Genomic DNA, 17,384 nt, shown 5'->3' on the forward strand with positions numbered 1-17,384 from the left:
GGGCCTGCACTGTGAGGTCATACCAGACCTTCTGCTTCCTCTGGGCTCTGGCCAGATTCTCCTTGGCTAAGCCCATGAGCTCAGCAAGTCTTTCTTCGAAGGTCAAGACATACTCCATCACTGATTCTTCATCGGGAAAGGCCTTGCCCTCCCATTCATCTCTCATCAGGTCCAAGGGCCCCCTTATCCTTCTTCCATATAACAGTTCAAAAGGCGAAAACCCGGTAGACTCCTGGGGCACCTCCCTGTACGCAAACAGCAGGTGAGGTAAATACTTGTCCCAATCCTGCACGTGCTGGCTCATAAAGGTTTTCAGCATCATCTTTAGAGTTCCATTGAACCTCTCCACCAGCCCATTGGACTGGGGGTGATAAGCTGAGGCCCAGTTGTGCCGGACCCCACATTTCTCCCACAAGCACCGGAGCAGGGCCAACATGAAGTTGGAGCCTTGGTCTGTCAAGACGTTCTTGGGGTACCCCACTCGGCTGAAAATCGTCAGCAGTGCATCTGCCACGGTGTCTGCTTCGATAGAAGACAAGGCCACTGCCTTGGGGTAGTGGGTAGCGAAATCTACCACTCCCAGAATGTATTTTTTCCCCGACCGGGTCGTCTTTCTGAGAGGCCCCACGATGTCCATAGCCACCTTCTGGAAAGGCTCCTCTATGATGGGCAAAGGTTTCAAAGCCGCTTTTCCCTTGTCCCGGGCCTTCCCCACCCTCTGACAGGGGGCACAGGATCAGCAATACTGTTCGAGAATAGTAAAGACCCCAGGTCAGTAAAAGTTCTGTAGCAGCCTCTGCCAGGTGCACCGGATTCCCTGGTGCCCTGAGAGGGGGATGTCATGGGCTAGGTACAGTAGTTTTGGGTGATACTTCTGGGGGACCACCAGCTGCCTCCTGATCCCACACGACTCCACTTCCCCTGGGGGAGCCCATTCTTGGTACAGGAACCCCTTCTCCCACAGGAACCTCTCTTGGCAGCCTTTCCCTAGGGTCTGTGCCGCACTGAGGCCAGCCAGGTCCCTGAGCTTCCACAAAGAGGGGTCTTTCTGAAACTCGGCCTGGAACTTGGCAGTTGGGGAAGGCCTCACCCCTCTGAACCTTGTCCCTGGGCACTCTCTCCCCACTGGGGTAGGGTCCTGTACCTCCTGTGAGGTACTCTCCCCGATGTCAGGGCCTAGTGCCCTTGCTGGCTCTGGGTCACAACTAGGGTGTTCTGGGGGTTGCTTGGCCAGTCCTCTAGGTTGCCCCCCATCAACGGGCCCTCCTTGGCTCCCCATTTCAGATGTACCCTTGCCACGGGCATCTTGAATGGGGTCCCACCCACACCCGTCAGGGTCAGGTAGGTGTTGGGCACCACCCGATCTGGGGCCACCACCTCAGGCCGGGAGCGTCTCCTCTGCACCTGTATCCCAGTATCCATTCACCTTCCTCCCATCCACCTCCAGTGGAACAAGGCACTCGCTCCACAGGGACAGCCCTATACCCACCCAGTAAACTGAGAAGCTTGAGTCCGGACCATCCAGCCCCCCACAGGAGCTGGCCTGGGGAACTCCTCCCTCCTGAGCAGTTGGACCAGCCCCTTCTTCCTGGGAAGCCTGCCCCTTCTCCAGCTGGGTCCCTACCCAGTTAACCCTGTGCTGGTTCGGTTTGCTCAGTCTGTCCTTGAGCTTGGGGCATTGGGTCCATATGTGGCCTCTTTGGCCACAGTAATAGCAGCGCATGACCCATTGGTCCTCTCGAGCCGGGCAGTTGGTTCTGATGCCGGTTGTTCCCTTTGGGAGGCGATTCTCCACATTCCCCCTTTGGGGGGTCCCAGGGTGTTTCTTTCTTTGCATCATGGTGGGCTTATTCTTTTGGGACTCCTCCTTTCCACCTCCTGACCGGCTGTCCACAAACTCATCAGCCAGACCTGCGCTCTGCAGGTCCTCTGGCTTTTTGTCCACCAACCACAGCCTCAAGTCGGATGGGCAGTGTTCATACAGGTGCTCCAGTACAATCAGTTTAACCATGTCTTCCTTAGTCTGGGCCCCATCCGCCCACTTGTGGACATAACCCTCCATTCAGAGGATCAGTTCCAGATATATGACCTCAGGGGTTTTACGCTGACTCCGGAGCTCTTTCCGGTATGCCTCGGGAGTCATCCCAAATTTGTGTAACAGGGCCTTTTGGAACAGTTCATAGTCCCCTGCCTCCACCCCTTCCATTTGGCTGTATATCCCTATGGCTTTGGGGTCCAGTAAGGGGGTGAGAAACCAGAGCCTGTCTGCAGGGTCAAACCTGTGCAGCTCACAGGCCTTCTCAAAGGCAATCAGGAATTCATCTATGTCCTCCCCTTCCTTAAACTTGGACAGGATGCGCTTATCAAAGCTCCATGCTGTCCTGGGTCATAGAATCATAGAATATCAGGGTTGGAAGGGACCCCAGAAGGTCATCTAGTCCAACCCCCTGCTCAAAGCAGGACCAATTCCCAGTTAAATCATCCCAGCCAGGGCTTTGTCAAGCCTGACCTTAAAAACCTCTAAGGAAGGAGATTCTACCACCTCCCTAGGTAACGCATTCCAGTGTTTCACCACCCTCCTAGTGAAAAAGTTTTTCCTAATATCCAGTCTAAACCTCCCCCACTGCAACTTGAGACCATTACTCCTCGTTCTGTCATCTGCTACCATTGAGAACAGTCTAGAGCCATCCTCTTTGGAACCCCCTTTCAGGTAGTTGAAAGCAGCTATCAAATCAGCCCTCATTCTTCTCTTCTGCAGGCTAAACAATCCCAGCTCCCTCAGCCTCTCCTCTTAACTCATGTGTTCCAGTCCCCTAATCATTTTTGTTGCCCTTCGCTGGACTCTCTCCAATTTATCCACATCCTTCTTGAAGTGTGGGGCCCAAAACTGGACACAGTACTCCAGATGAGGCCTCACCAATGTCGAATAGAGGGGGACGATCACGTCCCTCGATCTGCTCGCTATGCCCCTACTTATACATCCCAAAATGCCATTGGCCTTCTTGGCAACAAGGGCACACTGCTGACTCATATCCAGCTTCTCGTCCACTGTCACCCCTAGGTCCTTTCCCGCAGAACTGCTGCCTAGCCATTCGGTCCCTAGTCTGTAGCGGTGCATTGGGTTCTTCCGTCCTAAGTGCAGGACCCTGCACTTATCCTTATTGAACCTCATCAGATTTCTTTTGGCCCAATCCTCCAATTTGTCTAGGTCTTTCTGTATCCTATCCCTCCCCTCCAGCATATCTACCACTCCTCCCAGTTTAGTATCATCCGCAAATTTGCTGAGAGTGCAATCCACACCATCCTCCAGATCATTTATGAAGATATTGAACAAAACTGGCCCCAGGACCGACCCCTGGAGTACTCCACTTGATACTGGCTGCCAACTAGATATGGAGCCATTGATCACTACCCGTTGAGCCCGACAATCTAGCCAGCTTTCTACCCACCTTGTAGTGCATTCATCCAGCCCATACTTCCTTAACTTGCTGACAAGAATACTGTGGGAGACCGTGTCAAAAGCTTTGCTAAAGTCAAGAAACAATACATCCACTGCTTTCCCTTCATCCACAGAACCAGTAATCTCATCATAAAAGGCGATTAGATTAGTCAGGCATGACCTTCCCTTGGTGAATCCATGCTGGCTGTTCCTGATCACTTTCCTCTCATGCAAGTGCTTCAGGATTGATTCTTTGAGGACCTGCTCCATGATTTTTCCAGGGACTGAAGTGAGGCTGACTGGCCTGTAGTTCCCAGGATCCTCTTTCTTCCCTTTTTTAAAGATTGGCACTACAATGAGGGTCCCCCCCTCACTCAACGCAGCAGGGGGCTCTCTGCTCCTCAGCCTTGCCAACTCCAGTTCATGCTGCCGCTGTTTCTCCTGATCTTCCAGCTCTTTCAGTTTTATCTCCCTCTCCCATTCCAGCCACCTCAGCTCCAGGAATGGGGAGCTCCGCCGTAAGGGTCCAGTAAGGAGCTGGCCACAAGGGTCATGGTGCCCCTGGGGTTCACCAGGCTCCTTCCAGCCCCTCCCATAGCCATAGGTAGGAGGGCCCTTGGAGCACTCTCGGCAGCAGTCTGACCCCTCCCAGCCGGGACAGACACCAGTGCCCACGCTGCATCTGTCGGGCTGCTCCCCTCAGAGACAGGGATTGGCTCTTCTGCGCGATCTTCCTCCTCCAGCTGGGCAATCAGCTGTTCTTTGGTGAGCTTCCCAAAGCCCAGGCCTCTCTGCTTGCATGGCTCGACCAGGTCCCTCTGAAGGTGATGGTTATACATCTTCTCGCTGTTCCCAAGTGGCTGTGGAGTCACAGGCCTGTGTGCTCTCAGCTCCCCATGGTTTCCAGGAAAAACCCCTATTGTGCCAGCCCTTATCCAGGTCACCACCTCTCTCCCAGGGTCAAGCCGCAGACTCCTCTGCCCCTGGTCACCAGGGGGACCCCGTTCCTGCAACAGTCCTTCTCTCTCCCAGGGTCAAGCTGCAGACTCCTCCACCCTGGAACTGCTCACCGCAATCCCCGGGGGACCCTGTTACTTCAACAGTCCTTCTTGTTGGTCACACTCTCCCAGGGGTTAAGAGTAGCTTCTCCTTCCCTCGAAACTGCTCCTCTCTGAGCCTTCAGCACACCTGGTCCTCGTTAATACCCCTTCATTTTACTGCTCCCCAGTCACTTACAGCAGGAAGTGCCATCCACGGGGTGCAGTACATCCCATCTCTCCCACCAGTTGTCACGGAGTGTGGGGGAGTCAGGGCCCTGCACCCCCCACTTCCTGCTATTCACTGAGACTCTCAGCCAGTGAGTAAAACAGAAGGTTTATTAGACGACAGGAACACAGCCCAAAACAGAGCTTGTAGGTACAGAAACCAGGACCCCTCAGTCCGGTCCATCTTGGGTGGCAGGGAGCCCAGACCCCGGTGCTGGACCTCCCTCTGTTTCCCCAGCCAGCTCGAAAATTGAAACCCCCTCCCGCCGTCTCACCCAACCACACTTCCCAGCTCTTCCTCCAGCCTTTGTCCAGTTTCCCAGGCAGAAGGTGTCACCTGGCCCCAACTAAAAGTTCCCAGAAGTAGGTAAAGCCAGACCTTACACTGGAGTCTCATTCTCTGTGGATTAGACTTATGGAGGTTATAGCAGCACCTCGTGCGCAGGTTCTGGGATGTCCTTTTCTGCAAAGAATCCAAACATCATTATTTATGTAAACAGCTCAATTTGTGAAATATGTACCCATTTCAGTTTTCCATCTTTTTCAGTGCGGTATACCAGTGGGCTAAGGTGGTCCACTATGGAGTAAGAACCTATCCACTTTGATTCCAGTGAGCTGTCCCTTTTCCCCATGTTAAGGTACATGACTTGGTCCCCTGTTTCCCACAGGGCTGCCTTTGTGGGCCTTTGTTTCTGAATTTTGTTGTTCATGTGATCGATGGCCTGATTAACCTGATACTGGAGGGTGGTTTTATCTTCTTGTAACTGTTTGAACCATTGAAAATAATCATGCTGGGTTTCAGAGTAGCAGCCGTGTTAGTCTGTGTCTGCAAAAAGAAAAGGAGTACTTATGGCACCCTAGAGACTAACAAATGGGTTATATTAGAGCTCTCTTCTTGACCCTGTACCAGGTAACTAGGATCAATCATTAGGCGCATTGGATGTCCAAACCGAATTTGGAAGGGTTGAATTTTTGTTCTTAGTCTATTACTGCTGCAGATGGCAGCCAAAATCAGAGGCAGTTTATTCAGCCAGTCTTTCCCGGTGTGATTTACTACCTTCCGGAGAGCTTCCTTAATAGCGCGGTTCATCCACTCAACTTGGCCTGGGGACTGAGGCCGGTATGGTATATGGAGCTTTTGTTTAATTCCCAAGGCTTGTATCATTGCTGTAAAAATTTCTCCTACAAAGGCTCCCCCATTGTCAGAATCTATTATTTCAGGGGTGCCATATCTATATACTACCTCATTAAAAAACTTTTTGGCCACTACCCTGGTGCTATTATCTTTAGTAGGAACTGCCTCCACCCATCCTGAAAAGAAATCAATTATCACCAATAAATACTAGAATCCTTCCTTATTCCTATCAGTAAAATCAATTTGAACCTTGTGCCACAGCCCAAGCCTTTGTTGGTGCATCATGGGTTCTCAGTGTGGAGGATGAGCCTTGTCCTGAGCGCACCGCACACAATTTCGCACCCATATTTTAACATCATCTTCCATACACTCCCATTCTGCTACTTGCTTTAGCCTTCTTAAAGTCCCTACCACTCCTTCATGCATCAACGGATGGGCTACGTGAAGTAACTTCCGTCTTTCTATTATTCCTGGAACTCGGTTAGGGTGGGTTGTAGTGCCATCTGTTGGCTCAGATGTGTCAGCACAGATTTTCCTTTCTGACCTCTGGTTACAACTGCTATGTCATGCTGTCGGGCTATTGTATTCACCCGGTTATTCCAGGTGGCCTCCATACCCGTTCCTTTATTGTGTGCCTTTACATGTCGCACCTTCTTTGTTACCCACTGGTAAATTCATTTCCATTCCTCTGAATATGCAATATCCTTTCCATCTTCTGCTTTCCACTTGTTCCGATATCAATCATGTATCCAAAACTGTATCCCCTTCACACAAAAATCACTGTCAGCATAAATATACATGGGCCGTGGGGAATTTTCGTATTGCCTTAAAACCTGATAAATTGCATGGAGCTTGGCATGCTGAGCCGATCCATGGTCTAAATGTCCCTGAATGACTTCCTCTTGTAAGTTAACAGCAGCGTATTTTACACATCTTTTCCCTTTTACTCCCATTGCATTCCCATCAGTAAATCAGATGTGCTTTTCTTGACCCATGGTATTTAATTCTTCCAGTGGGGGTGCCTTTACCAAGGCAATTCTTTGCTCCAGAGTGACCTCTGGACATTCATGTCAGTTTCCTTTTTCAATAAGGGCATGTGTTAGCATGTCTGGCTTGGACACTCTTTCTGTGGTCACCCCTATGTTAACTAAAATAAGCATTCATTGAGCGGTTCGGGTGTTTGAGGCTTTACCTCCCATTAATCTCCCTGACAAAATGTACTTGAGAGGAGTGTGGGTGCTTTGGATAGTAATAGGGGCCATTCCTTTGAGGGGCTCAAAAGATTGTACTGCCTAGATAGCTGCTAGACACTCACATTCACAGGGATCAAAATTTATTTCTGCTCCTTGTAATTTCCTGGATTCATTTGCTACTGGCACTAGCTTTCCCTCTTCATTATTTTGTAACAGTGTGGCAGCCAAGGCCATATTACTGGCTGCCAAACGAATAACAAAAGGCTGAGATTCATCAGGGAAACACAGGGCTGGGGCTGTGAGACCCTTTTGTTTAACAGGGTTAAAGCGGAGTCCTGCCCTTTCCCCCCTTCCCATTCTGTCTTTTTCTTTAGCAGTTTCCACAATGGGTGAGTTATTTCAGCATATTTATAAATGTGTGGTCTAAGAAAATTGAATCCTCCTAACAGTACTCTTAAAGAATGGGTGACGGTAAGGGCCAGCATTTCTACCAGTGCCCTTACCTTCCTCTGATCTACCTGTCTCCCTTCTTGTCCAGCGACTATGCCAAGGTATGTAGCCTGAGGTAGCACCAACTGAGCCTTATCTAAGGCGACTTTAAACCCTGTTTCCTGAATTAGTGCCAAAACTTTTTTCATTAGTGTTTGAGATTGTGCCTCAATTTCCCTTTTTTATACAGAAGACCAAGTTTGTAATGCTTTTTTTTTCTGCTGTGCTAAGCTTTAAGTTTATTCACAGGTAATAGCTGAGAAGCATCATTACCATATGACCTTAAAGGTAACATTAAACATTGGGATAAACTTAATATTAACATCAAATCTATTAAAAGTATCTTGTTATCCCATGTTTTTTATTTAGAAAATTTGTTTTTGAGGCCAGTGTGTTCAGTGTTCTCTTGAAATTCCTTGTACAGGCTTTTAAATTTAATTATATCCTTGGGGTTTAGGTGAATTAAAAGGTAGGGGTGTCATGCATATAAACAGACCCCTTTTGTACCTGTCTTCAGATTTCAGCACTTCATACACACAAAAATTAGTATATGTTTTCTACTTAGGGTTAACCTGTCCCTCTCTTATTCTTTAGTTTGACTCCTTTGTGCTGCCATTTATGGGCAGTTCTTTTCTTCCTGTATCAGTTAGGTAATTTGCATTAACACAGAGGCTTTCTGGCTTACTTTTCAATCCAAAGCCATCAGCACCTCAGAGACTCTGTCTTAAAAGGGACACAAGTAACTTCCAACAGAGTTTTGATTTCTTTCCACTTTTAACTTCTGCTTCCAAAACATACAGCGATTTGAAAAAGAAAACACAACCTATTGTGTCTCCCTTTGGATCCCTAATAGGATTTTAATTAAGTAGTATGGTATGTTTTCACATTTCTTTTACCCCTTCTACAATATACACTGCACACGTTTTGGAGAAAATGCACATTGCTTCCATAGTTTAACTTCTATAAGATTAGCCATATAAATTTTTATATAGGGAGTAGCTGTTTCTTTTGTGCTCACAGAGTTTTTATGTACCCTTATTAAAGTGACAGTTTGATTACACAGAGCCACCTTAAGGCTCAGTGTGGGGCACTGTCTTTTTTTTTTTTAATTTTTTTACTACACTCTTATCTGCTATTTTGTTACCAAAAAACAAATCCAGAATCTCTTCCCATTCTCCTGGTTTTGACTGCCTTGCTGCAGCCATGGCTTTGGTCTTTAAAAAGATATTGAAGTTATAAAGCAGTAAGGGTATGTCTACACTACGAAATTAGGTCGAATTTATAGAATTCGGTTTTTTAGAAATCGGTTTTCTATATTCGAGTGTGTGTGTCCCCACAGAAAATGCTCTAAGTGCATTAAGTGCATTAACTTAGCGGAGTGCTTCCACAGTACCGAGGCTAGCGTCGACTTCCGGAGTCGACTTCCGGAGCTATCCCACAGTTCCCGCAGTCTCTGCTGCCAATTGGAATTTTGGGTTGAGATCCCAATGCCTGATGGGGCAAAAAACATTGTCACGGGTGGTTCTGGGTACATATCGTCAGGCCCCCGTTCCCTCCCTCCCTTCATGAAAGCAAGGGCAGACAATCGTTTCGCGCCTTTTTTTCTGAGTTACCTGTGCAGACGCCATACCACGGCAAGCATGGAGCCCGCTCAGCTCATTGTCACCGTATGTCTCCTGGGTGCTGGTAGACATGGTACTGCATTGCTACACAGCAGCAGCAACCCCTTGCCTTGTGGCAGCAGACAGTGCAATAGGACAGGTAGCCGTCATTGTCATGTCCGAGGTGCTCCTGGTCGCCTGTGTGAGGTCGATCAGGAGCGCCTGGGCAGACATGGGCGCAGGAACTAAAGTTGGAGTGACTTGATCAAGTCACTCTCTTTAGTCCTGCAGTCAGTCCTATTGAACCATCTTATGGTGAGCAGGCAGGCGATACGGATTGCTAGCAGTCCTATTGCATCATCTTCTGCCGGGCAGCCATGAGATGTGGATGGCATGCAGTCCTTCTGCACCGTCTGCTGCCAGCCAAAGATGTAAAAGATAGATGGAGTGGATCAAAACAAGAAATAGACCAAATTTGTTTTGTACTCATTTGCAAAGCTGCCCCCCGTCTAGGGGACTCATTCCTCTGGGTCACACTGCAGTCACTCACAGAGAAGGTGCAGCGAGGTAAATCTAGCCATGTATCAATCAGAGGCCAGACTAACCTCCTTGTTCCAATAAGAACAATAACTTAGGTGTACCATTTCTTATTGGAACCCTCCGTGAAGTCCTGCCTGAAATACTCATTGATGTAAAGCCACCCCCTTTGTTGATTTTAGCTCCCTGAAGCCAAGCCTGTAAGCCGTGTCATTAGTCGCCCCTCCCTGCGTCAGAGCAACTGCAAACAATCGTGCATCTGAGTTGAGAGTGCTGTCCAGAGCAGTCACAATGGAGCACTCTGATGGGGCTAAAACATTGTCGCGGGTGGTTCTGGGTACATATCGTCAGGCCCCCGTTCCCTCCCTCCCTCCCTCCATGAAAGTAAGGGCAGACAACCGTTTCGCGCCTTTTTTCCTGAGTTACCTGTGCAGACGCCATACCACGGCAAGCATGGAGCCCGCTCAGCTCACTGTCACCGTATGTCTCCTGGGTGCTGGCAGACGCGGTACGGCATTGCTACACAGCAGCAGCAACCCCTTGCCTTCTGGCAGCAGACAGTACAGTACTGGTACCATTTAAAGGTGCGCTGGTGCAGTTTACTGACTCGCTTAGACCTCAGCGAAACCAATATTCCCACTGTTATTACTGCTTGCTGTGCGCTCCACAATATCTGTGAGAGTAAGGGGGAGACATTTATGGCGGGGTGGGAGGTTGAGGCAAATTGCCTGGCTGCTGGTTACGCGCAGCCAGACACCAGGGCGGTTAGAAGAGCACAGGAGGGCGCGGTACGCATCAGAGAAGCTTTGAAAACCAGTTTCATGACTGGCCAGGCTACGGTGTGAAAGTTCTCTTTGTTTCTCCTTGATGAAACCCCCCACCCCTTGGTTCACTCTACTTCCCTGTAAGCGAACCACCCTCCCCTCCTCCCTTCGATCACCGCTTGCAGAGGCAATAAAGTCATTGTTGCTTCACATTCATGCATTCTTTATTCATTCATCACACAAATAGGGGGATGACTACCAAGGTAGCCCAGGAGAGGTGGTGGAGGAGGGAAGGAAAATGCCACACAGCACTTTAAAAGTTTACAACTTTAAAATTTATTAAATGCCAGCCTTCTTTTTTTGGGGGCAATCCTCTGTGGTGGAGTGGCTGGTTGGCTGGTGGCCCCCCCACCGCGTTCTTGGGCATCTGGGTGTGGAGGCTATGGAACTTGGGGAGGAGGGCAGTTGGTTACATAGGGGCTGTAGTGGCAGTCTGTGCTCCAGCTGCCTTTGCTGCAGCTCAACCATACACTGGAGCATACTGGTTTGATCCTCCAGCAGCCTCAGCATTGAATCCTGCCTCCTTTCACCACATTTGATCTTCAGCCCTCTCTTCAGCCCGCCACTTACTCTCTTCAGCCCGCCACCTCTCCTCCCGGTCATTTTGTGCTTTCCTGCACTCTGACATTATTTGCCTCCACGCATTCATCTGTGCTCTGTCAGTGTGGGAGGACAACATGAGCTCAGAGAACATTTCATCACAAGTAGGTTTTTTTTTCTTTGTAATCTTCACTAGCCTCTGGGAAGGAGAAGATCCTGTGATCATTGAAACACATGCAGCTAGTGGAGAAAAAAAAAGGGACAGCGATATTTAAAAAGACACATTTTATAAAACAGTGGCTACACTCTTTCAGGGTAAACCTTGCTGTTAACATTACATAGGTAGCACATGTGCTTTCGTTACAAGGTCGCATTTTGCCTCCCCTCACCGCGTGGCTACCCCCTCAACCTTCCCCCCTCCCTGTAGCTAACAGCGGGGAACATTTCTGTTCAGCCACAGGCAAACAGCCCAGCAGGAATGGGCTCCTCTGAGTGTCCCCTGAAGAAAAGCACCCTATTTCAACCAGGTGACCATGAATGATATCTCACCCTCCTGAGGATAACACAGAGAAATAAAGAACGGATGTTCTTTGAATGCCAGCAAACATACACTGCAATGCTTTGTTGTACAATGATTCCCGAGTATGTTACTGGCCTGGAGTGGTAAAGTGTCCTACCATGAAGGACGCAATAAGGCTGCCCTCCCCAGAACCCTTTTGCAAAGGCTTTGGGAGTACATCCAGGAGAGCCACGAATGCCAGGGCAAATGAATCCTTTCACATGCTTGCTTTTAAACCATGTATAGTATTTTAAAAGGTACACTCACCGGAGGTCCCTTCTCCACCTACCGCGTCCAGGAGGCAGCCTTGGGTGGATTCGGGGGGTACTGGCTCCAGGTCCAGGGTGAGAAACAGTTCCTGGCTGTCGGGAAAACCGGTTTCTCCGCTTGCTTGCTGTGAGCTATCTACAACCTCATCATCATCATCATCATCTTCTTCGTCCCCAAAACCTGCTTCCGTGTTGCCTCCATCTCCATTGAAGGAGTCAAACAACACGGCTGGGGTAGTGGTGGCTGAACCCCCTAAAATGGCATGCAGCTCATCATAGAAGCGGCATGTTTGGGGCTCTGACCTGGAGCGGCCATTTGCCTCTCTGGTTTTCTGGTAGGCTTGCCTCAGCTCCTTAAGTTTCACACGGCACTGCTTCGGGTCCCTGTTATGGCCTCTGTCCTTCATGCCCTGGGAGATTTTGACAAAGGTTTTGGCATTTCGAAAACTGAAACGGAGTTCTGATAGCACGGATTCCTCTCCCCATACACTGATCAGATCCCGTACCTCCCGTTCACTCCATGCTGGAGCTCTTTTGTGATTCTGGGACTCCATCATGGTCACCTGCAGCTTGCCACACTGGCCAAACGGGAAATGAGATTCAAAAATTCGCGGTTCTTTTCCTGTCTACCTGGCCAGTGCATCTGAGTTGAGAGTGCTGTCCAGAGTGGTCACAATGGAGCACTCTGGGATAGCTCCTGGAGGCCAGTACTGTCGAATTGTGTCCACAGTACCCCAAATTCGACCCGGCAAGGCCGATTTAAACGCTAATCCACTTGTCAGGGGTGGAGTAAGGAAATCGATTTTAAGAGCCTGTTAAGTCGAAATAAAGGGCTTCATTGTGTGGACGGGTGCAGGTTTACATCGATTTAACGCTGCTAAATTCGACCTAAAGTCCTAGTGTAGACCAGGGCTAAGGTACCTTAAGGGTTAAATGCTAAATACCAAAGCCAAACAACACTCGTTACCTGTGTCTGGCAAAAAGCATTACTCAGTTTTGCAACTTTGAATGAAAGATTCAAATGGATTTTAGTGGTGTTATTTAAAAACAAAACAAAACCAATTTATCTTAAACCTACAAAACAAGAGTTTTACAAACCAGGAGTCAAGTATCAGGGGGTAGCCATGTTAGTCTGTATCCACAAAAACAACGAGGAGTCCGGTGGCACCTTATTATTATTATACTGACACATGAAGAGAAGGGAGTTACCTAACAAGCGGAAAACCAGTGTTGGACACATGAAGAGAAGGGAGTTACCTAACAAGTGGAGAAACAGTGTTAGCCAACACTGGTTCTCCATTTGTTAGGAAACTTCCTTGTCTTCATGTGTCAATATAATAATGCCTGCATCTGTAATTTTCACTTCCTGCTTCTGAAGAAGTGGGTTTTTTACCCACAAAAGCTTATGCCAAAATAAATCTGTTAGTCTTTAAGGGGAAACCAGGAGTGTTGGATTAGGTTATAAACACTCCAGATATTTACACAATATATTTATACACACATTCTTTTTTTCTTAACATCCCTTGCTCTGCTTTAATTTTTACACAGCTGTACGTAGATTACATTTGTATACATTTGGGGGCAGGTAAGTTCCAATAGAAGCCTCTTATGTTCTTTTAGCGAATTTGACTAAATTGTTCATAGTCAAATGATTTAAATCAGACTCTCTCTTTGCCTCATTTATTTACAGACATTTTTCCTTCAGAATGGCTGCAAAGAAACCAAGAATTATCTTTCTATAACACTTTTCCTTTTTAACATTTTTACAACATTGAGCTGCTTAATTCTCTCCAGCCTCTGCAGAGTTAACTTCTCACTCTCTTTCCTTAAATCACTTGCTTATCTCCCAAAATGACACCTTCATCATCTCAGATTTTACCATTCCACGTATTGTCCCAGGGATCTGAAATCCCCTTGCCTGTGCTTACTGCTTCCTTTACTCCTGCCACTATGTCCCTCAAGGCTCCCAACCAGTTTTCCAATCTCTTTATCTGTTGCCTGCCTGCTTGTTTGGGCCCGATCCTGCTTTCCTCGCTGAACTGTCCCTTCCTGTGGGCACTGGCTTTGTCCCACTAACCATTTAGCAAGGAAGGTGGGCTCCTCAACTAGCCCCCACCCCTCCTAGTCCCTTTTCTTAAACATTTTTCTTAAAATTGTGAAATCACAACAATATCCCACACTCCTATATCCTTCAGAGTGAGGTCTTACAGAAATCTACTCCTAATTTGCCCACACTTTGTGCTGGGATTTACAAAACACAAAAAGTCTATACCCACTAAAAACTCTGCCTGACAGAGCTGGAGGGGGGGAAAGCTAAGTCCCGTACCTTTTGGGCTCAATCCTGCTACGACCGAGGGTATATTCACCTATGCAATTTTTCCCTGATAGACAGGTAGGAGCAAGGAATCTAATCCTCCCCCTATTGCCCGGCACTTCTACGACCAGGAGTGTGCACACCTGAATGATCAATCACTTTATACATATGGTATACCTTTTAGCAATATTTTCAACAATCACAGTGCATGTCTTCCCCCTTTTGCAATTCTCCACCAAAAATGTTATGCTTATAAGAAACACACGGGATCTTTTTGAGGGGAAAAGGCAACACGCCCCGATTATTGGAGATACAACAATTAGCATATGCATTCAATCACACACACACACACTGTCCTGCCAGTCGATGTTATAGTTACCAGTCCAGAGTCCGGATCAATCTAGTGGCCAGCTAGATTGATCACGGGTAGGGAGGAGCCGGGTTCCGTCGGTCGCAACAAGATGCTCCGGGGAAGTCTTGGCAGGATGAAACCAACGTTTCATGGCAAGGCCCCCTGTTTATATTGTGATTTTCCTTCATTGGGACCCATGAGTTTTGCACCGTCATGCTGTAACCAATTGCTGGAGTGCTTGTTTTCTTAAATTGTTTTTCTCATCCTTTATCTTGTTCTTTCATCAGTCTCTCAGGGAGTTACCCCATGCTAGTTTTGATCACAGCTATCTTGTCCCCATTGATGGGTGCCTGCCACATCTTTTAGAGTTGTCAATCTGCCATCCTCTGACATCTCAATAGGGGCATGTTGCAATCTCCTGTCGCCTTTACATCCGGTGATGGCCTTCACACTTATCTTCTAACATACACATTCCTCATTCACACACAAAACAGGATTGATTTTACACAAAGCATTTGAACAGGAACATCAAGTTGCAATGCAAAAGAAAACATGCTTCAAAAATGCTAAACCTACAACAAAATGGTGACTCTAAAGGTCTGTCACTGCCTTGAAATCAGCTTCAGACACAAGATTCTGGCTGATGCATCTTTACCAATGGCACACTAGGCCATTCATTTCTGCTTTCAGAAAGGGTGGTTGGCAGAATATGATCAAATCATACATCAATACATTTAATGCATGCTACATTATTATTCTTTATCCTTTATTCTAAATTATACAAAATACAAACATAAAATCCTACTACTACATATCCCCCTTTTGACCCCTCAAGAACAATTCTTAAGTGGGTCTTATTTTATACAACTGTTTCATAGCAATATACTGAGAGGCCATTTGAGCTTGTAATTTAACAAACATTCTTTTTGTCCAACAGCACATACAACACACTCCTAGCAAGCAAACACAGGACAATATTAACACAACTAGCAATGGGTGAAACATGATAAACAATATGCCCTTAGAAGTCGGGGACCAGCCTGTAAAAACATCATACCAATGATAGGCTGTTCGTTCTTTTTCAGACCTAGCAATTTTTAGCATGTGTCCATTTGCATGTAATATTTGAATGACACGCTTCCCTATATCCCAATTTTGTATTGTAGACATACCCTCTGTGTCTGTTGTAAAAACGGAGTCACCTTGGTTTCTGACAACAAGTGATCAATTAAATCGTGCGAGTCCAGACCAAGGGTAACAGAGAAATTAACCAGGGTAGCAGTTATAGTGCTCTGTGCTTTTTCTATCTTTGGTAAATTGTACATGTGATTGCTAGTATATAATACGCTGGCATTACATCTATATTCATCCACTGGGGGTTGGCTGATACTTGCCTCTTCCCAAAATACTGTTTCCCGGGATGTAACACATACACAATGTCCGTTGTACAAAGCACGCATAACATTTTCTAGTTCATCCCACACACGTGTTCCCAAGGATGTATCCCTACTACATGGTTCTGTGGTGACAGGTAGGGAAAAGCACACCCATTTCTGAGGGCTCCACTCCGTACACCCTTGGGTATACAATAATTTCTCCTCTTTCCCAGCCCACTGACTCATAACCCGGGGTAACCAAAAGGATCCTATGGTCAGTTTTGGGAGTGGGCTCACTTTCCATATTTCTGTCTCCACAGACTGTCGGTGAGCAATTTTAACAATAATTTCACCTAATAGCAAATCAGGCTTAAACATGCTGGAAACATATTGCATCCATTCATATTCATAGGTGTTGAACTAGGACCTATTCCGTTGTTTTAAAAGATGTGTTAATACCCTAACATTCCCAGATATTACTCAAAACATTTCATGTTCAAGTGATGCTAAACTAAGAATTTGTGTCTCAGTACATCCTACAGCCAAGGCAGTTTTATTCCCTAATTCTAGTTGTTGTTTATACAGCAGCCACGTGGTGGTGTTCAACCACCACCATATATTCCGTGTTGGTTTTAGGTTTCCTAGCTCTATTTGTACCAAGTCCACAGTAGTATCTGCCTGCTTGTGAATGAGACTATCTTGCAGTTGTGACAAGGAACTTAACTTATTCTTAATTACCACCAGGTCTACAGTATTCATAATCTCTGCTCCAAAACCCTATTAATAGACTGGCATTCCTTGACCTCCGCCATTCTGCAACACTGGTTTCTGTAAATACAGTTAAAATGCTTATTAATCCTTTTCTGCCTAATGCAGTAGGGTTTGGTTTTTTTTGTAACACAATACACAATAATGCTAGCAACAAGACAAACAACACAAGACAAAACTTAAAACACAAAACACAATTTTTGTCGTGAAGGTAGATTCTTGGTATTCCGGGTTGCTCTTCAGATGGTACCAGCTTTTCCTGAAATTCTGAAAGACAAAAAGAACATTTTTCTACCCCTTTTGGGGTGGCAGATTATTGCTTAAAATATCCCTTCCTTTTACAAATATCCTTGCTGATTGCAGGCAAAACAGAGGAATTACCCCTGTACTTTCCTGTGTTTTTGTTCTATAGGGCTTTTAGCCTTTAAGGGTTGAGGATAAATGATCTCACTGTTCAGTTATGAAATGCTGCACCTAGAGTGGCAGGGCCCTTACTGGCTTGGTCTCTGAGCTGAAAGGAGCCATGTTCTCCAAGGGGTAGCTCTTTCGGCAGCTGACTCCAGAGCTCTCCATGCAAGCACCCTGCGGGTGGAGCTGGTGGTTCGGTGTCTGTTTGTGCTTGGGGCCTTGGCCCCGGGACTCAGCTTGGAGCCCAGACAGACAGATGAACCCTGGAGGGTAGATCCCAGTTGCTCCCAGTCAAATGTGCAGCAGGGCAGGATG

General features: G+C 47.1%; 1 protein-coding gene across 1 annotated transcript; it reads right to left on the reverse strand.

Annotated features, from left to right (window-relative positions):
• Positions 1–10,758: 10,758 nt before the first annotated feature.
• On the reverse strand, positions 10,759–12,426 carry LOC140902793 (uncharacterized). The gene is made up of 2 exons (XM_073323265.1): positions 11,850–12,426; positions 10,759–11,263 (listed from the first exon to the last, which is right to left on the reverse strand). The coding sequence occupies exons 1-2, from the start codon at positions 12,406–12,408 to the stop codon at positions 11,010–11,012; spliced, it is 813 nt and encodes a 270-aa protein (XP_073179366.1). The 5' UTR covers positions 12,409–12,426; the 3' UTR covers positions 10,759–11,009.
• Positions 12,427–17,384: the final 4,958 nt, after the last annotated feature.

The sequence above is a fragment of the Lepidochelys kempii genome, chromosome 24 (genome assembly GCF_965140265.1).
Source record: "Lepidochelys kempii isolate rLepKem1 chromosome 24, rLepKem1.hap2, whole genome shotgun sequence".
Lineage (NCBI taxonomy): Eukaryota > Metazoa > Chordata > Testudines > Cheloniidae > Lepidochelys > Lepidochelys kempii.